The sequence below is a fragment of the Lissotriton vulgaris genome, chromosome 11 (assembly GCF_964263255.1).
Source record: "Lissotriton vulgaris chromosome 11, aLisVul1.2, whole genome shotgun sequence".
NCBI classification, from domain to species: domain Eukaryota; kingdom Metazoa; phylum Chordata; class Amphibia; order Caudata; family Salamandridae; genus Lissotriton; species Lissotriton vulgaris.
The window spans coordinates 774,142,428-774,164,349 of record NC_141699.1 but is presented as its reverse complement, the minus strand read 5'-3'; the positions used below and the strand labels follow the sequence as shown (position 1 = coordinate 774,164,349).

General features: G+C 39.0%; 1 protein-coding gene across 9 annotated transcripts in view; it reads right to left on the bottom strand.

Moving 5' to 3' along the window:
• The window catches only part of DOCK10 (dedicator of cytokinesis 10), a 1,740,483-nt gene that overhangs the window by 648,044 nt on the left and 1,070,517 nt on the right, over positions 1 to 21,922 (bottom strand). For all 9 annotated transcript variants that reach the window (XM_086943899.1, XM_086943900.1, XM_086943901.1 and 6 more), the window contains exon 18: positions 3,277 to 3,342. In XM_086943899.1, coding sequence (XP_086800025.1) covers positions 3,277 to 3,342 — 66 coding nt within the window. The remainder of the gene's footprint in view (positions 1 to 3,276; positions 3,343 to 21,922) is intronic.

Below are 21,922 nucleotides of genomic sequence, written 5' to 3'. Positions count from 1 at the left end.
ACAAGTTAAACAAGGCCATAAGTCATGCGTGTTGCGGACCTCACATGGTGCGCATATCTGACAGCCATGTTGGAATTATTGAGGAAAGCATATGTAAGAAGGATATGTATGTCAAAAACAACAACCTGGCTGGAGCTGTCAAGAAAGCCATGATGAGTTAAAAAAATAAGTGTCTGTGAGAAACAAAAGGTAAAGAGAAAGGTGTGGAAAGAATGATACTGCTATCCAAATGCAAGATATATTGTTTAAATGAAGGCCCTGATTCTAGGTGATCAGTTATACCAAATACAGAGCACAAAGGTTTTTGCGTCCATTTCTGGACTACAAGAATTGCAAAATAACACAAAATCAGACAATTTCCTAGTGCAGATTTAACCAGGAAAAGTATGCACTTAAAGCAGTTCAGCTTTACTGTAATCAAAACCGGACCCATCTGAATGAGGGGAGTAATTGTATGGACAGGACACTAAAACAAAACCAGCAGACTGCAGTAAATTTCTCTTGATAACAGATTACAGCCTAGGTCATCTTCCTTTGTGTTTTAAAGACATCCACTGTGGTACTTGACTATGAAGCTACATTTTTGTGTGCCGACTCAACCAATTGTTATCTTTATTTCACACTAGCTTTTAACCTCCTTGGTGAAGTGTGATCAGGGCTCCAGGCTGGTGACATGCTCCACCTCTCTATGAAGACCTCTGGGGTTTTCAGACTCAGTGGCCACTACAGTCTGAGGCTCTACATTCTGGTTGGTGGAGTGAAGAGGGAAACTGGCCAAGCTCACAAAGTGTGGGGGCACATCCAAGGGAAGTGGTGGTTTTGTCGAATTTTCCAGCAGAGACACAGCCTTCCCCAGCACAAAAGGAGGCAAGATAGCATCCGTTACCCTGATTGTACAGGGGAGACTGGATTTGACTGTAAGAGTTGGCCTATTCTGGGATTTGGCAGAGGCCAGAAGGTTGCAGTGTACCTATGGAGATGGACTGCTGATCTGGTGGTGAACCACTAGTGGAGACTTTGCAGCGCTGGGCCTAGCAAATGTTTTTCAGAAGGGGAATTGCATATCCTCCCAACAAGGGTGAAGTGTCACACCTCATAGTTGCTAGTGTGGGCAGATTGGGTTTAAAACTCCAGATGCTGATTTATGGGAGATGAGAGCTAATTCTCTTTTCGAATCACGCCTAGGATTTGAGAAAGAGTGTGCCCTACACGATTTAAAATGGGGAAAACTCACAAAGAGTTGCCTTCAGGAGCACAGGGACCACAGTGAGGCACCATAAAAGGGAGTCTAAATCTACAGAACTTTTCTCTAAGAAACCCACATTTGCAGAACGTTTTCTCAGAAGAAGATGCTGGTGGAAGTCACAGTGCCCACAGAAAAGGTGGAAATTGATGAAGGGATAACAAGGGGGATATGACCTTGCCTTGAAGGAGAAAATACTATAACAGATTGGATACATTGAAGAGTGTGTGCAAGGAGCTACTACATTCGGGTTACAGACTACAGTTCGGATTACAGACTTCCGTCCCGGTAGCAAGTTGCCTGAAGGTGACATGCAATAGGAAGCTGTGTTATTCTCTGCAGTGGAGACAGCAGAATAATATTAGGAGTCAAGGTGGAAAAGAGGCAGATAAAAATAATTTCTAGGGTTGAGAAGAAAGCAATCAAGACTCTTTTTACAAACAGCACTGCAGTTAGATATTGACTTTCCCTTACAGCAGGCATGGTATATCTGGGAACTGAGATTGGAGTAAGGTTCTGGAAAAGACTTCATATGTTTTCTTATCATTCTCCCACCTTAAACCCCAACGGAGCAATGAATTGGAGAAGTGTTTTTATTGGATGACAATACTTATTTTGTTGTGGTGATATACCAGTAACGTTGTGTACATGACATTGTTGATAGAGAATACCCCTTCCTAGCCAACTGGTTTGTAAGTGGGTTTAAATTCCAATAAAACATTTAAACGACAAAGCTCCTTGAAATATACCATAGATCCTGATCAATCTTCTCTCTCTTTCTGCCAAGGTTTGCAAGTATATGGACTAATTAGTGACTGTATATCGATAGAGAGAATTAACAACAACAACAGTCAAAACGCCTTAAATGGTGTCCAGCTCAGTGTGGGGTGCTTGAGTGTTTACTGCACAGCAAGATAGAACAGAGGGATGCACCTCCCTCAAGCAAGTCACTGTGTCTTGCTACTAGTGGGTGTTAAACATTTTTAGCTTTCCGCATAGATGAGCTGGTGAAACTGTCACATACCTCTATCTACCATTTAAAACATTTGTTCTCTTTTCTTCATTCCCTACATTTTTCATTCACCCCATCAAGCTTTGTTTCACCCACTATAAGAGATTCTCATTGCTCTTCTCCCTATTTCCTGTTGAGAAATCCACATCTCCAAACTGAATCTCCTCTCCAATCTCATGATGCAGCAAGTTAAAGTGCTCAACATGCTCATGAGACTGCATGATTAACCCTAGCAGAAGCAAACATGTCTTCTCTAATGGATACACCTTCCAAATTTCTCCCCTCCACAATTCCAAGGCCAACTGACTAGCAACATATTTCCTATGTACACAACATTATTCACTATCCTTCTCATTTGTCCTGGGTATCTCTTGCATATTTCTCTAACTCATTTCCAACTTTAATTACATTTTACCCTACAAACTGATCCCACTTGAATAAGCCACATACACAAAAGTGTCAAAGGTCAAAGTACTGACAACATATAACCATCCTCAGTTTTTTCTCGTCCTATGCCTACCTCCCTCCCATATATGTCTATCCCTTTTCTGTCCCTAAGACATGGCAGATATCAAGTTCATTCACTTACACTTGTAATATGCTGCAAGACAAACCAACTCGTATTGGTACAGTCCATAATACTTTCATATAAGTATTATACTGTATAACCCGCTACCATGACCATGCTAAGAGACAAACATGTATTTATCCATCAAGAACACATGCCTGAGTGTTAGATTCAAGTTTAAATGCACTGAGCTGGCAACCATTGAAATTGGCATAACACATATGTACAGTCATAGCACATGCAAAGAAACACAATCTCATGTATACCACTTTACTTCAATCAGACACCAACATCATCTAAGCAATTAAACTTAAACATGAACTAATCATGCACTTTAAGCATATACAAAATAGGAGATATTGCGGCTGAAACAGTTATTGCATATAGGTGTGTGTGCATGGATTTGTGTGTCTGCACACCTACATGCTGTTATTATTCTGAGGTGAGCGTTACCTTCAGAGGATGTGCACCTTCATCATCCGAACTTTTGAATTCAATGCACACCATTATATTCCGTGCCTGAATAAAACAATTAGAAATATTAATTGTCATCTAAGGTCACTAGTCAATGTACAAGCATTCAGATAGAGAATTATTTAAAATACATCCTTGCACATGTGAGTCTAAAGGAAATAACATGTCATAACACTTCGACTGTATGGCCCATTGTAATGCATTTTCAAGCAATATCTCTGCTCTCCTGCTTGCTTCCTTTTTGTTTTCCTTTACTGTCCTTTTTTCGTATTCCCTATGTCGAGTGTATACTACACACTTCCAACCATCACCAATGATTAACAATTTTATGTGACTATGGAAATATAACTAATTTATATCTAAATGGTAAAATATTTATAAAAATTAAAAAGAACACATAAATAAATTAATGTACTTAATGTATAACTATTAGAAAAATCTCTAATCAGAATGAAAACCATAAAAATGCAAGATTGTCAGGGTATCACCTCTTTAGGTAGGCAAAGATAATTCCTCATCATTGTTAATCAAATATTTAAAGTTGCAAGATCTTGTACTCCGGAATCTCTCAGATGATTGGTCAGTTGTACATTTTCTTCTTTAACATGGCACAAAAGGATCATGATCAGCACTCATAACAGAAACTAAAACTGGCTATAATCCATACATGTTTACCCTATTTTATTTAACAGTTCTATGTTTAGGAATTTTACAACCATAGAAAATATTTTATTGTTGGTTTTCACTTTGGAATTAGCAGTTTATCCAATCTATAGTTCAGTTGGTTACAAGCAACAACACTCAACAAATATCACTTTGAAACAGCTTAGTTTAGAGCTGAAAAGACCAGGGCACAAAGTAAAATATCAGACCGTTTTTTTGTATGCAGATTACAAGTATATTATCTTTGTTTATGCATATGGATTTTGTATCAATTCTCCTTTCTCTTATATGATGAAGGATTAAACCTAGATTTAAGAAATCTAATAAAACCCTGGGGCTTATTCCTGATTTTAGATTTATGGTCTGATTTACATTTCAGCATACAGGTTACTCTGCCACAACGGTGATGGACATCCCATCCACAGAAATATAAATCCCATAATATCCCACTGGATGTATATTCCAGCAGACAGTATATCTGTCACCATTATTTTGGAGTAACCCGTCTGACGAAATCGAAATCAGGCCCTTAGCTATTATATTAGTGATGATATGTCATTCCCAAGTCATGCCCCAGTCCTTAAATAACACAATTTTGTGGAAATCACCAACAAAGCTGTAATACCTGATTTTCACTGAGAACTACTTTGTTTACCACATTAAAAGACACATATCTCACCTTCACAATCCCATCATATCATATTTTAATCAAATATTTTTTAAACACGGAACTAACAATATTTTCACTGAAGCCAATTTCCATCCTCTAAGTGCAATAGAGTTGAGTTTTTGGTAGAATGTTGATATACGATTAAAATATAGTCTTCCAGGGTTGTAGCAGCCTGCCTCCTTGGTTCTGTGGAGGCTGTTGTTGAGGTGCACTAAAATAAAGAGTCATACGTCTAGACCAATGTTTATATTCAATTAGATCTAAGGTACAGGTGCATTTATCATCCAAAGCTAGTGTACAATATAACAGAAACGATGTCATTTTACTTGGAAATGTTCATAACAATGGATTATGTGTTTCTTCACCACCAAGAGGTAAAAACATTGAGGTACAGAATAGCTGTGTGTGTTCTTTACTTCTTACTCCTTCTTTTGCGACAGATACTACATCATAGAGCTGAAAATAACAGCTAAATATGTATATCGTTTACCAACTCCTGTTTTACCCTATTAACAAGCCATGAATGGCAGACTGATCCTCTACTGCATATCATATTTTTAGTGTTTAATGTATAAATATTCCAATGGTTGAATAAATTATCACTTGAAACGTTCACACCCTCTGCATGGCAATGATGGTCACATTTCCCAACTCTTTTACCTTTGGAGATAATTGGTTCCGGTCATCTTTGTTAAATGCAGTACCATAACAGAAAAAGCATCAAAACAGTGCCATAACCGAAAAAGCATCAAAACTTCTTTCTTAGACAAAACAGAATTAACCCATGAACAGAGAACTATCACAATATGAAGGCAGATGCACTCAACCCTGACTGTGACACAACAGAAGACTTTTTTCATCAATTAAGCTTACCATTTACGGTAAAAAATGTGCTATCTGCATAAAATAATTGACGTCTATTATGATTTTGCGAACAATTTGCTGTTTCATTTTCATCAACTGATATGTTTAACATTATCTATGATTCATCTTACGTTGTATAGTAATTATTTTGAGCACTTACTTGTTAAATGTAATACAAGCTTCAAACTAAAGAAGTAACGTGAAAAAGGGCACGCTGTTTACAATCTCTCTCACACCAGTCTCCAGCTGACATCACTTATGAGTGTTCAATGCTTTGTACACTCTTTCGGTGGGTACAAAATAAGAAGTATAAATGCAAACATCCAGGGCCCATATCATAATCCTGTTAATAGGCACAGAAGGGGGCCAGGAACCAGCTTTAAAAAAAAACACACTGTTTACAGGACAAACAATAACTCACCAACTATATGAGTTAGTGAATAAACTGCAGCCATCACAATTTTGTTGAAAGCAGAAGTATATCCAGTTCATTACTGGTGCCTGACAGAATCATTATACAGCCCCTGCCCAGGAAGTGTTTACGCATAGATGATAGTATAGACAAAACTTTAATTACACTATTTAAGATAGTTCATCCAATGTCAGGTAAAAGGTGACGTTACTTTCACTACACTCCCCAGAGTATGGATTAGTTAAAGATTAATAAATGTTTTGTTTTATTACTTAAGATTAATTCAGAAAAGTACGCTTGGAGATACAATGCTTCTGTTATGGGTTTGACAAATACATGTTATTTGGTTTTAAAACCTAGCTTAGTGTGCAAAAGCAGCAAAATCCAAAGGAAAAAAAGATGCAAAAGGAAGAAATATCTGCCCACTGATTGGGGAGAATATAACGCACCCTGTTGCTGATGATATTTTATGAAGAAATTTGGGGTAATTTCCCCCTGAATCTTTTGGTGTAACACCTTATACCAACTACCAAGCCCTAACACATAATATTATTTTAATTATTTGAAAAATTAAAAGTAAAATCCTCTACATCAGGGGTAAAGTCCCTCAAAAAACGGAAGATTCGTGAAAAACTAAGCCCTAGAACAGGAGCACTCTCATGATCCTGCAGAGCTAACTGTTGCCAGGTCTTCTATTTGTTAGTTTAATAAAATCTAATGATATAGCAAACCCATGTCTGTTCCAAAGCTTAACTAGGGACCTTTAACCCCAAACTACTAAACTTGTGTAGAGAAAAAAAAGATAACAATCAAATATCTTATATTTTAAATCAATTTCATTTTTTTGTAAAATCATTTCTTTTATAATTTTATGTCTAGGTTTTTGGGGACATTTACAAATTCTAAAGAAGAATGACAACTCAAGCCCTAACTCTTTAACCATTGCCCTTAAAAAGAAAGTATTGAGAACAAATGGTTAAACACATAACGAGAAGGAGAATCAATAAAGGAAGCTTAGTGATATAAATAAAAATCAGGTAAGGCCAAGCACCTCTGCTGTTTGCATAGTTCAATATTAAAAATTTGGACACATAGACACTGATGCTTCAATATAAACTTTCTGATTAAGCTATACATCTAATTAAAATAGCTCTTACGAAGCTTAATATGAACATTAGAAAATAAAAATAGAACAACAACATTTCAATTAAACCAACTTAACCTCTTTTTTTTTTTTATTTTAACAGAATTTTATATAGCGCAAACTTGATCCGAAGATATATAGAGAGGTAAAAGATGCAATTTCTCTAAGAATTTCTTAACTTTGACCTGCGTCGCCTGATAATCTAACTCATGAAGGTCTGAAATATTGACGTTACATGCACACCAAGGTATCTATAAAGAAGGGTGGACAACAACTGTCCTCCAATTGCAATGGGAAGATCCTCCCTCTAGCCATTGAAAAGAAGGCTTTCAGATATATTAGGATTAATCTTACACCTCCCAATTAGAGTAAATTCATTAAACCTATCAAGGGAATATTTGCTTGCTTTGCATTCAGATAAGAATAATATTATCTGAGAAAAGTTTTAACTTAGACATACCTAAAACTGGAGGTAAAATAAATCATTGTTCCATAAAAGAATGACCAATGGCTCTATAAAATGTAAATAAAAAAGATAAGAGAGGGAGCATTGTCGCATCCCCTGGGAAAAATAAATTTGGCCTACATCACATGAATTAATGATAATTCTGGCTGTTGCCCAAGAGAACAGATTCCTTAAAATGTTTAGAAATTGATCAGGGGAGCCAAACTTCCACACAACCTGAAATAGTGCTGCCCCACTTCAAATGCTTTCTCCATGTCAACCATAATTATAGCTGCTAAAATTCTATTGACCATAAGGCAATATATGGACTGACTCAAATAATTAGAGATAATCACCATTGATCTATGGGGAAGGAAATCATTCTGGCCAGTGTGGATACGTTTTTGAGCCACAAGAGCTAAGCGATTGGTTAAAATCTTCATAAAGAGTTTACAGCCTGCAATTAGCAAAGGTCTGAATGAATTGGGATTAAGAGGCGGTTTATCTTTTTTTCCCGAAAACTCAGTCTGTGAAATGAACCCGTCAGAAATTATTTCATTATATAGTTTAATCGTAAAATCTTGGAGAAGTTAGTCAAATTCCTTGTATGTCATAATTGGGATACCATCAATACCTACTTGGTGCTCACCATAGAGGCCAGGGCCTCTTGAGATTCTGCCAAATACATTTTTAATAATACTGGCTTGCTGTTCAACTGAAAGTTTAAGAAAGGTGATTGGAGGAAGGAACTTTGAACTGGCATCTTTTGAAGCCTCAGCTGGAGCCTGATAAAGTGAAGATAAAATGCTTAAAGAAGATCCTTCGAATATCATCACTACAGGTGGTGCTGGAATTTGTAGCTGGATCCATTACCTCCAGTGTCATATTTGCATTTGCTCTAGTTTTTACAGGTAATGCCAAGACTCAACCCACATGTTCACTCTCTTCATACACTGTCTAAAGCAGCAACCTTTAAAAGAATGGAGTTTTTTGCTACATGGATGCTCTATTATACACCTCAATATTTGCATAAATATTTTCATGTTGTGTCTAATACAAGTTTCAGATGTACTTCATTGGTTGAAGGAGATTGGTCCCGTATTTTTTTTACTTGCCGAGTTTTGCAACCTTTTTGGGACCATATATGTTGGTTTATATGTCAACAGCTAGCAAAGAAAGGTGGTACCACAGTAACTATCAGTTCTTTATGGGCTGTTTGGTAATAATGAGGCATTTTTGCAGCATGAACAAAAGTTTATTTTTTTAGCTGTTTTAATTGCATGTTCACTTATTCTACAATTTTCGAAATCGTCAAGGTGTCTGTTATTTATTCAATGACAAGCTAAAATTGTTAGGGTAAGAACAATTGATTATACTCATGCCAAAAGGAACAGTCAATTGAAAACATATGAGAAGCTGTGGTGTTTTTTCCGCATCAAATGAGGTTATGGGAAGTAGTTGTGGAGAGGGGAGGGTTCAAGTGCTCACACTTTAGGTTTTCTCTTTTTTTTTTAAATTTTGCCATCAAACTTTCATAATTGCATGTTTGCACAAAGATTCTAGGGCCAGATGTACGACCGTTTTTTGCATTAGCAATGGGGTTTTAGGCCTGTTTGCGACTGCAAAAAATGTGTGGCTCATATACCAACCCTATTTTGCGAGTTGCTATTCAACTAGTGACTTGCAAAATAGTGTTAGCGACTCGCTATTAGGAAGCTGTACTCCTATTAGGAAGGGGTGTTCCAAGGGCTTTCCTTCCTAAAAGCCACTCCAAAACCAATGTATGAAAATTTTGTGATCGCAATTGCGGTCGCAAAACACTCGCAGTTTACCACCCTTCTCCGAAGGGTGGTAGGGCACTTGCAATTGGGAAGGGGTCCCCAGGAGACCCCTTCCCCTTTGTTAATGCAAGCACAATTATTTTTAAGGGCAAGCAGTGGTCCCAGGGACCACTGCCTGCCCTTAAAAATGAACATGGAGATATCCATTTTTTTTAAAATGCATCCTTTTTTTCATTTAAGGAAAAGGGGCTGCAATAGGAAAATAAAAAACTGCTTCATTTAAAAGCAGTCCCAGACATGGTGGTCTGCTGACTCCAGCAGGCCACCATCCCTGGGAGTGCTAGTCATTCCCAATGGGGTTGCAAATTTCGACTGCCTCAATATTCATGAGGCATGCAATTTGTGACCCAATTGGAAATCGCAAACAGTCTCTCAGACACTGTTGTTCATAGCATTTTGTGACTCGCAAATTGCTACTAGGAATTTGTAGCAATTTACGAGTCACAAAATGCTATGGTCGTACATTTTGCCCCTAGTGCTTTATAGGTATGTTTGTACTATAGATGATTGCACTTTCTTTTTTGTTTTAATTGTGTCTTTGAACATGGACTGTTTTTTTTTAAAGATCGAGACTGTAGTATTGTGTGAGCATTTTAAATTATCAATGACTTTTTACCCATGGGAATATATTAGCAGGAGGACTATTGTGCTTAGTCATTTTCTTTTCTTTTAGACTTTGTACTACTGCATTTTTATTCTTGGGCAGGGTCGCATTTTAAATACCTTTGCTGTTTTGTAAATTATTATTGGGAGTCTATAAATGATAAGCTTTCTCTGCTATCTGTTTTGTTATTTATGTAATATTCAGTTTTTAAAATAATTATGTGCAATGTTCATTAGTGATTCATTGTAAATAAGTGATTGTCTGATTGTCGTACCACTCAAATAAAACAATATATATAAATACATTTAATTTGATGAATTTTTTTATAAACCTATCAAGAGTGTGTGCTTGCTGAGAGAATGGCACAAATACAAACTTGAAATATACTTAGTTTGCTCTTCACAGTTATCAATAACATGGCTTAGTCCCTGTAGAACGATTTGCACAGTTAATTTTAGGATACTTTTTATATGAGCTTTTTCTCAAGATGAATTTAATAGAATATCCTAGGATGTGAGTTTATTTGATGTATTTCTGCCCTCATTATGAAGGTGGGATCCTTCACCAGACATATTAAGGGCCAAGAGCATCAGGCATGATCGTTTTTTGGAAAAAGTAAATGGATGCAATTTTAAAGAAATCTACCATGGATTTCACATAATATTAGCAAACAACACTATTTTGTGAGATATATTCAAAGAGACAACAGTTTCATAGTATTTCAGAATAGGAAAAAATAAACATAGCCAAAAAAGTCAGTTTTGAGGTGCAAAATTAATTAGTCCAGTGAAAAACAATTGCATCTCTTAATCAGACAAAACAATCTATGATCACAAAATGTACAGGCTATGATAGAACCAATCAGTCAAATACTGAAACAATGTATGGATGCCATGTTTAAGGCTATTAAGTGCTTCAAAATCAGGGCACATGGAAGACTTAGGGGGCGATTTTGATGCAATAAGGAAGGTCTGCTAAAAGCATTTGCTCTGTCTGACTCAGATCGGGAATGTGTCTTTCCGACTGAATCAGAAAGGGTTCCAACCAACCGAGTACGTTGCGAGTTAGGCGTTAGGACTATCCCTATCCGAACCCGATGGCATTCGGAATGACCGAGCGTATGGAGCAGACTTGTACGCCGCTACAGACCACGTTTCTGAACCACCGATGACGATGCTGGATTTGGACAGCCTTCCCGAATCGTGCTGTCCAACTTGAATTAGAAGTCGAAATCAGACTTTGGGGGCCTGTAGCGGGCCTCCCTGCATTCAGAGCATTCCCAATTGGGCCCATGGGGGTACCCATGGGTCCCCCCTTACCTGTCATGCACAGTGTGGCAGGCACCAGGGGGTGCCCACCACAGGGTGCCCAATTTTCCCAAGCCACCCCTTTTTTCAATGGGAGCCTATGCATTTGGTCGGAACATAAGCTCCCATTGAAGTCAACGGGAGTCCGACTGAATCGTATCTGGAAGTATCTGGATGCATCGTACTTGGTCGGTTGGCTTATCTCGATCCAAGTTGATTAGAAACCATTCCCAAACCGATTTGATTGGAATGATTTCCAAACAGCATTGGAATCGGGCCCTAAGCTGTGAGCTGAGTAGTTGGAAGCTGACAAATTATTCTATCACGAATTATAATAAGGAACTGTCAACCCAAATCAAAATGAGCTGAATTTGAAAAGTAGATATTTACTCAGGAATACTATTACATTTGGAGCAAGTATCTGACATTCATGGGTACAGTATGAATCCAAGGAGTTACAATGAAAAACCACATCAAGATGGAAAAATCAACATGGTCAGATTAGACACATTAAAAAACATTTATAGCTGTGGATAATATGTTCCTAATTGAGTAAACCCTTCCATGTACACCAATTTATTAGTGAGCGTGAAAGTTGCTTTTCTTCCCCTGTTTTAATTTTTAAGTGTGTTGTAAATAATAATAATAATAATAACAATTATAATCATGCCTTTCGATTGATTTTTCAATATTTTTACTACATATTGAAATTTATTCTGCAAAACACCAAAACTCATTTGAAAAAGAATGTGGCTATGAATAAAATTTCTGTTGAAGACCTGTATAGCGCGAGGAGGGTAGACTCTATTATACATTTCCTGTCCTTTTTATCACTTATCTGAATAATCATATGGGGTGCAACATCAAAACATCCCCCCGGGGCATTACTTTATTGAGATTAATTCTTTATTTTAAGCAGGCACGTAACACAGGCCCCCGCACTCCCCGCAGTATGGGGGGGGGGGCAAGCTGCAGGGGGCCCCCTCAGCACAGTCAGACGTGGGCAATTCATATCGCCCAAGACATCAAGATTTCTTGTGATGGCAAGAAGTTTTAATGTCTGTTTTGCTCGAAGGGCGAATAGACTGTAAATTATGGCAAACTGGACCAAACGATTCAAACCTGTTGCCCACAGCCAATTAGAACGTATTTCAGATATTCCACCACATTCTCTAATGTGTAGTGGTCTGTGATTGGTCAGTTGACCATCAATGCAGACAGGACTGGGGTACACCTTTCCTTCTTATTGGGTAACCCAGCTCAGGGGTGGGCCCCTGGGCGTGTGTTCCTCGTGAAAGAATGATTGAAAAAGGGACCTGCTTCTTCGTTCCTCCAGAGTGGAACATGAAAATGATCTTGATTAACCATTTTCTACAGAATACCATAGCACTGTCAGGTAAGCCTTTTTTTCTTGCCCTCGTGTGACTCATATGGCATCCGGGATCCTGCCCTGACCCTTTTATTTCCTTGGAGCATGAGGCGACCATGGAGCTTCTGCAGCTCCATAACACCCACAGCTTGGATCCTGCTTTCACCCGATGTATTTATTCAACCTTCTAATCCCGTCCCTTTGTAGTTTGCTCCACCCTTAGGCCTCTCACACTGAACCCAGATTGCTCCCCTCGCTTCAAAGGCCTAACGTAAAATTCTTTGATTTCTCCCCTCCCTTCGCACTTTGCTTTCCTTTTATGCTTAATGTCTCGCCACCCCCTCCTTTTCTGGGCCTCTCATGCAGCCCCTGCACCACCCCTTCGGCCCTTTTAAGTCTCAATATTGAAGCCCCTTACTTTCACTGTGGGAATCTCATGCAGTCTACAAGCCCGTGCTTTCCTTTCCAAGAGCTCCTAAAGTCTTAACCAGTGCCTAACCATGCTATATTCTTCCACCTATGGCTAATCGAGTGGTGCTACTTGCTAGTGCCTTCTGTCCAGAGGTTTAGGTGCTCTGCACTTGTCCCTTCACCAGCACCCGGGACTGAGCAGTCAGGAAAAGTGAGACAATAGGGCAGGACAGAGTTTGCCTTTGCAGACAGGGTTGCTGTGATTTCTTAACCACAGAATAAAAGTTTAAGCCTTAATTTCAGTGATACGACGTCGCCAAAACCTTTAACTTGAAACTTTGAGGGGCTTTATATGCAGTTCTGTGCAGCGCCAAACATGACTTTAAACCAGCATAGGAGTGCTAGTCTGAGGGTGATTCTTCAACAGCCATGACAAAGGAAATCCATTACTAGCATCAGCCATCAGATGCAACCTCAGGCCTTCACGAGGACCACAGCTCTGCTCTCACTTACATCAGCGATGCACACAGGCGTTCCAATATTCCACATTTTATCTGATTTACTGCTATAACAAGCAAGTCTCTGAAAGCTCCTTTCGTCCCCACAACCCCCTTCAAACACTATAAGGTTCTGGTTAAACCCACTGCTCCGGTGGTGTTTCTTGACTGACTATTGTTTTAGGTTCCATCTAAAAAATTAAAAGGTGTTATCTTTAGGTGCTACCAATCTTGCAAGATTGAGAAATGGAGGACCAGCAAAATTACACAATGTGGTTAAGTGGTGGTGAGTTGAAGTTATTAGCTCAGCACCCTCTCATTTGGCAGCTGACAAGCGTCATTCTCACATGAGCCTGGTGCCCTGCATGCCAAGATAAGGGAGTTATGTGGAATGGTTACCTCAAATATACCAGGAAGGGTAAGCAACTAAAGGAACATGTATAGCTGGATAGTGTGCTTATGCAGTGCATTGAAATAGGCTTCCTAAAAGTGGACGTATGAAAGCGAAAATGGTAATGTAAATGTGTCCAAAGAAAACCTGCTTATAGTGTAGAAGCCATCATTGATTTTGATACCAAATGTTGCAGCTTCAGGCCCTATTAGCTTAGCCTATATCTAAATTCTCCATCTTGGGTAGTTCTGCCCTTTCACAGATCAGAGAAATGCTGCCCTTGCATAAACCTGTCCCCAGACGAGATACGTGACACACCGCTTGCACAATATTCTTTAGCAATAACAGATTTCGCAACATCATTCGTCTCCTTGCTTATGTTGCAGTTTTGGATGGAAATATACCAAGCCATGGCAGCTTGCATTTGATTGACTGACCCCAATACTGCCCATTCAGATCACATGGTTAGCTACAGTAGGTATGTATCGGACCTTACAAGGAGATTTCTTGTTACAGATCTTAGTCCATTGGCTGTAAGAATCATGGTGGACTGTGCTACGTATATTAATTCTTGCTACGTATCATATGGGTGGTTTTTGTGGTTTATGTCTATAAATTATGCCAAATACATCAACTCTTCAGACATTCAGGCTCCTATGCTGATTGTCTCAGTGTCACACGTATTTGGTGATTTGTTGACTTAATAAATCTACCATCTTCTGAGCTGACAAAGAACTGTGGTCCTGTTATCATTTCTATCATTTATTATTCCTTATATTACAGATTTCACTTCTACAATAGTAGATAGGCTGGTGAGGCCCCCCGATTGCTTCACAACAGCAAGACTAGTGATTTTCAGGCTGTAAATGCCTCTGAGCCTCTAAATCTGTCCTTTGTGTTGTGTTGGCCTTCTCTTCCCAGTCCCCCGGTTTCTCTGTACTAGCTACTACATCTTGCAATGGAGAAGAGTTTGAAATGGCACCACAGAGTTAAGACTTTAACTCCCAGGCGGTCAAGAAGGTACTTTTTCTTTTTTTCTGTTGGAAAGTAATCGCATGCAGTGCAAATGAATGCACTTCATAGAAAAGGTTGTGTTAAAAGCTGCGAAACTCAGGAAGACCTAATGTTCCAAACCTCTCCAGAGAGGCAGCGGAGCAAAGTGAAAGTACTGACTGGGGACTAAGCGTTGCAGCTAGTATTGACCACTTCTATAACTAGCCTACCGAAAGCAATCCGGAGTTGTACATAAAGCCTGACACACAGGTCTGTCTCCTGAGGGGACATTTCTGTCCTAAATTTTCTGCAGAAATCTGTCACCATCCAAAGGTAACATTCAGGTTTCATTTACTGTGGTCAATCACTGGCACAGCATACAAGAGTAATTCACTTTCACAGACACAAATTCCCGCAGTTTGTACCTTGATGTGTCGGGAGCCTGTCAAAACTAGCAATATCAATAAGCAACGCAATGGTTCTTCCCTGGCCTCTATTTCATCCAATGACATGCTATTTAAGAATGTGTGCAATTCAGTACACAAACTGTCTTTGAATGATTGTGAATATAGAAAGCAGAGGCAGTGTAATTTACCCCTGGCCTCTACTTAACTCATCCTGGACTGACAGTTTGGGGTCTTCTTCAGGAGTGTCTGGCATTGTTTTATGATCCCATATAACATGAATTGAGTCTTGGGCTTGTTAAAGATATTACGGACCAGCCAACCAGTATCACAGTTGACTCATGATTGGTCTTCTTTTCAAGCTGTTGCAGACTCTTTTTCCGAAATGTTCAGATAGTCCTCTCTGGTGCAGCAAGGATTCAGGAATAGGGATTTTTCCACATGCTCTGAAGTGCACTTCAATCCCAAATAATGCTTCTAGGGCTGCCTGTGTTCCTTTGGTAACACTTCTACAGCACAGGCCTTAGTGTGCCCCACACCAAATGGGCTGCAAGGGCTTTCAATCTTGCTGTTTTGTATCACAATGTCACAGAGGTTGATTTGTCCTAATGAAAACCTTAGACATTTTTAGAGATGATGCTTTAATCTAATTGGTTATGTCAATATAGGGGTTTTGTCCTACGGGGCCAGGCTGGACATTATACGTTTTAGAAAAGACAGGGGTGCCTGGTCTCGGATTTATATGCTGTTTTTATTTTTCAGCAAATCTGAAGCTTCAAATTAATTAGAAGACTTCTATGTATTATCAAATGATTACCTTTTTTAGCAACATTTTGTATTGGTACGAGGTTTCAACACAACCTTAACAAAGAATTTTTACACATTTGGTGAAAAAATTGTACACATATTATACAACATATTACATACAAAATAAATTAAATGCACATTTCTTTAACAATGTAAGAATCTCAAATTGGTAAGGTACACCAGAAACAATTGTGACAGTCCTGTTTGCCTATTTCTTTAGCTATTTAGGACTGAGTTCACCATGGGCTTTTTATTTAAATTAAATTGTGTCCAACAGCCTGGGTCTGATGTTTTGTGCCTTTGGTGAAAAAGAAAGGGATAAATCCTTTGGGAAAGCCGACGCGTTTCCAAACCCGGTCCTAAGTGTGCGGGTTTTTCCTCAGGGCAACCTAATTCTAAATCTAATTGGGGCAGAAATCTGCAGGACCATCCCTTATGAAGAAAGGCATTGTCTCATGCCCTTCCCAGGACAGATTGAAGAGTCATGCTTTCCTGAGAAGGACACTCATCTAGATATAATCACAGATCTCAAATGTTTTGTGGATACCTGCTTGGTTCTAGCTGACATGCGACTGCCTTTTATATGATTTGCAAATATATTATGCAAAATGTTATCATTTAAATAGGCAATATTGATTTACCTGTAAAATGTACACCGTTTAATGTGTCATTTCTGATTCCTATATGGAATCTTTGTTGACGCTGTTCTTCCAAATGGCAGCTTCAATGCATCAAGTATTTGAATATTTAAAACCGAATTTGCATCTACCTGCCCTTTTAATTGATTTAGTGAAGAGGTAAGGCAAGTGGATTTTCTTTCAGGACAAGTGGATTTCTGTACTATTTTGCCCCTTCGACAGGTAAATTTTTTTAACAGTTCCACACCCCTGACAGTGCTTAGGCCTGGGCGCTCCATATTAAATCCGAAGTGGGGGCCCCCTCCATGTACCTTGCAGGGGGGCCCCCTCAACTTTCGTTATGCCCCTGATTTTAAGCCCACTGAGGAGGATTTCTATTTCTTTTAGTTGAATAACTTCTATTTATCCATCATAAAGGTCATAAGAAAATTCAAATGCTTTTATAGAAATTGGACAAAGAAATTACAGAAAACAAAAACGAAAGTAAAGTATTCCACTTACTATTTCAATAAACATCTCCTTAGTTGCAACAGCACTTCTTTCAAACTAACTAACCTAACAAAATATATAATATAGATAATACATACTGGGTAATGTGAAATATGGTCCTTCACGGCTATCTTTTGGTCATGATGCTAAAGGCTGAAAGCTAAGCCTTTGGACCCATGGTTTTTGATGTCACCAGAAACCCTTGATTGTAATATTGGACCAGTCATCAATTATGGTTAGTTAAATTAACCATGAGTTATGCCCCATGAATTTAGACAATGAACTGTAAAAACAAAAGTTTAAAAAAATCTGGAAAAATGGACCTGCCACTGTGTGCAGTGGGAGATGACACTCTGTGAAGGAATGCATGGTCAACACCTAATGTGTATGGCAATGGCCATAGAAAGTGGGGGTTGAATGCCTGTAAATTATTTGGTGAGGGGCCTCGCCAAAGGCCATAGGCCAAGCCCTGATGCAATCTGTCATTGTGTACAGCTAAAAGCCATTTGCAGCATGATTTTGCTGTGCTTGAATATTTTGATGCAGGACCAGACTGACGGCTAGGCCCTGTAGGCAACACCTTATGGATATACATATACTGAATATTGTGTGCAGTGTGGCTTGGGTACCAATGGATGGCTGGGTGCGTGGGTAGGCCTATGGTTAAGTAAAAGTTCCCATTGAAAAGATATGTTTATTTTCATAATAACTTTGGCATTGTTTTATGAATCTGCATGAAACTTTCCAAGTTAAAAGTTCATTTAATACGTTCAGCATAGCAATTATACTGCTGCTTCATCAAAGAGGAAAACAGGGTCCAAAAAGTGACAATTCCCATTTTAATGTCCACGTTGCTCTTCAATATAGAAGAAAAGGCTGTGTAGGATTACACCAAACCTGCGTGGAAAGACACTGGTCCATGCTAGGCAGTGTAGAATTTTAGCGGGTGCTCTTAAACGGATGTATGATGGTACAACGCGTACCGTTTCAACGCGTGCCTTTACGACGCGTCTTTAACAACGCAAGTCGTTACAACGACTTGCGTTGTTGGGCGCGGATAATAAATAGTATAATTTACTATTCTAACACCAGTCCCCGTGGATAGTAGGGAAGGTGTTGGAATAGTAAATATCCTATTCTTTATCCTTTAGCGCCCTCCAGCGCAAGTCGTGGTTATGACTTGCGTTGTAAAGGACGCGTCGTAAAAGCACTGCGGGGTAACATCCGCGTTGGAAAGGATGTTCCCCCTCTTAAACACTTCACCAAACTTTGATGGTAACATGCTAGATTTGAATTTCAAATTTTACTACTGGATCACCTCCGTGTTAGATTAGACGATTCTGTTCAGGAAAAACGGTTTTTACCACAAATAAGTAACCAGCACCTTGGTTCAATTCCCAGCTTAGAGAACTAAAGAAGAATTGTAAAAGACTAGAAAGTAAATGGAGAAAATCCTGTAATGTGAGTTCTAAAAAGGATTATAGGAAAGCAATCAAAATGTATCATTATAACATTAGACAAACTCAGGACGAATATTGTACACAGAAAATCAACAGTGCAGCAAATTCTGCAAAGGAAATATTCTCTATTGTAAAATCTATGATGATTCCTATAGACATTATTCCTGTTGTACCAGCCTTGGAAGCGCAATCAAATGACTTAGCAAACTTCTTTTCTAATAACATTTCTGAAATTTATGTATCATCTCAAGGTCGGGAATCTTGGTCTTCCATGAAGGATTCTGAGACTCTTGAATTAACTTCTAAAAGATGAAGAGCTGATGACCTAATGACCAGGCAAAAGTTGGGTCTACATTAGACCCTCAGCCACGTTTTATCTTTTACCAGGCAGTGGGAATCATCCTTCCAACCTTAAATGGGATTCTGAACCTCTTGTTGGCTAGTGGTCAGGTCCCCAAAGCTTAGAAACATAAAGTGGTGAAGCCACTATTAAAAAAGCTGTCCTTGGATCCTTCACTCACAGGAAAGTATAGGCCAATCTCCTTGCTTTCATTTCTGGACGAAATGTTGGAGCAACATGTTAATAAACCACTATCGGATTACCTGGAAAAGAATCATTTACTCCATACCTCTCAAACAGATTTTAGACCTGTACATAGCACATGGTCCGCTCTTCTGGTGGTAGTACAGAATCTTAAAATGACACTCGACTGAGGCAGTTCAGCAGCTTTGATCCTACTGCATCTTAGCTCAGCCTTTAATATGGTATCTCATGCTACCCTATTAGAGAGACTGGGCAACTAAGGAGTGACACATCAGGACTAGAAGTTAATGACCTTCTTTGTGGAAGACCGAAGCTTTCAGATATGGGATAAATATTTTTACTCACAGTCTCTACCTCTTGTGCAAGGAGTGCCTCAAGGTTCCTCCTTCAGTCCCACATTATAGTGGATAGATAGTGTAGAATCGTGCTCTCTCTTTGGTCTCATGGACGATACCCAGATTATCATTTCCTTGGCTCCTGAATCATCCTTTAAGGGAGTGCTGTTAAAAGCTTGTCTTACCACAGAAGACAAATTGTATCTTATTGTTTAAAACTTAATTGAGACAAGATTGAAGTGATGATAATTGGGAACAATTTAAATTGTTGGTCTCCTCATTGCGGACCTGAATCCTTCAGCCAACAACCCCAGCCTAAGTCTCTGATCAAAAACCTTGGATTCTAGTTGAATGACAAATTGTCATTTCAGACACAAGTAAAGAAACTGGCTGCTGGTAGTTTTGGTACTCTGAGGTCAGTCAGAAAGATTCTGGAACTCTCACCAAAATCTGAATGAAGAGCCATCATACAAGCCTTAGTGACCTCTCACTTGGATTACGGAAATGTACTTTACTTGAAAACTTCACAGTCAGTGTGGAATAGACTTGCAGGTTGTGCAAATCACTGTAAATCCTTTCTTGTTGATGATTCCCATACACCAGTCAGCTGCATCCTCTTAGGCCAAGTTGTTATGGCTGCCTATAACAAAACTCATTCAATGTAAAGCCTTATGCATAGCACATAGAGTCTATAATAACAAAGGCCCAAGTCTGTTGGTCTATATGCTACAACTTTACAACCATATTAGATTGCTGCAATTTGCTAAATCTTATATGGTAGTTACTCCAAGAATTCGCAAGAGTCGGAGCTACAGCTGTTCTTTTTCTTTTGAGGCTTCAAACTGTGGAGTGAGCTACCTTGCACCCTGAGAAGGACTTCAGATGAACTAACATTTAGGAAAGAGCTCAGGCCATGGCTCTATGGATAAACATGTTGACAACCATTCTGGTTTCTTTTGGTTTGAATAGCTCTAGCACTGGGAAACCCTTGTGGGCAACCATGCGCTTTACAGGTCTTGCAAACAGAAATATAGATTCCATACAAGCTTCCTATTATTACAGATTTACTTTTACCCAGTCTATGTCTTGTTTAGTTAATAAACTATCTCTGTATCACCCCAAGATATCCAGTGTCCTTTCATTATGTTTCCTTTTTTGTTAAGATTGTGGAATAATGTGTTAATGACATCAACCGACACAACTGATTTCCTGTACTCAACCTGTTCAGATTCATAAATCTGACATTTAACCTTAGAGCAGCTTTAGGCAGTGATGCTCAGGCGATGCACTATGAGAAGAGCAGGACGGATATTGGAGGGACCTGCTTCCTTGTGTCTCCATGTATCCCCGAGAAATAAGAAATTATTGGACTTTAGGTACACAAGCCCCTTATAGTCACTCAGAAAGGGGGCTAGTGGTAGGGGTCTTAAATTGTTTTCATTCTTATGCTCTAGTCAAGCTTCAAGATCTGTCCGATTCCTATTTATAGTGTAATGCCTCAGTGGATAATCCTTTCTCAAAATACATTCAGCTTCCACATGGAACAGTGGGAGTTTATAACAACAACTTCAAACACCAGAAAACATAAAGCACAGATACAGTTGTACAGATAATGTTGTACAGAGTTGAATCTCCACATTATATCTCTGGTTAACACCTCTAACCAAGAAACTTGCTCTGTTTTATTTTTCATTATTTATTTGGAAATGTTATCAAGTCCTCTGCATGATGGACAGTGTAAATTCTGACAATATGAATTTTAGAGTCTAGGCATGGCTGGTATGTAGGGACCTAAATAAGATGCCAATTTAATATCTGAAGGAAGCCAGAACCTTTGATCCAGTATTCAGTGTTCTAAACTTGATCCTGCTCTCATTTGGGAGCCAAAGCAGAGCTTTTACGGCCGGCTTCCCATGCTCTGGTTTCTGTACATGCAGACAATTTCTGGCTGCCTTCGGTGGCTGCGGTGGACTATCCATGACATTTTGTGACCAAGTCACAAGTACACTCTATCTGTGGTCAATCTGAAGGAATTGGAGGATTTCCCAGAGAAAGGAGAGTTGTTAATTATTTTTCCTTGACAACTGCTATCATTTTTGTGGTGAAATTCAGGTCTGAGTTAAAAATGATCCCAACGTTTCTGACATTTGGGACATGATAGGAGAGGCCACAAATTGGAAGGCGACTCGAACAATGGTGACTTTGAGCATATCTTACCTCTAATTAACAATTGAGTCTTAGATCAATTCAAGCAAACATAACGTTGCTTCATCCAAAAGTAGAGAATCTCAAGCACAACAAAATGTTGACATGATATTTTGAGCTGCTCTCTAACCA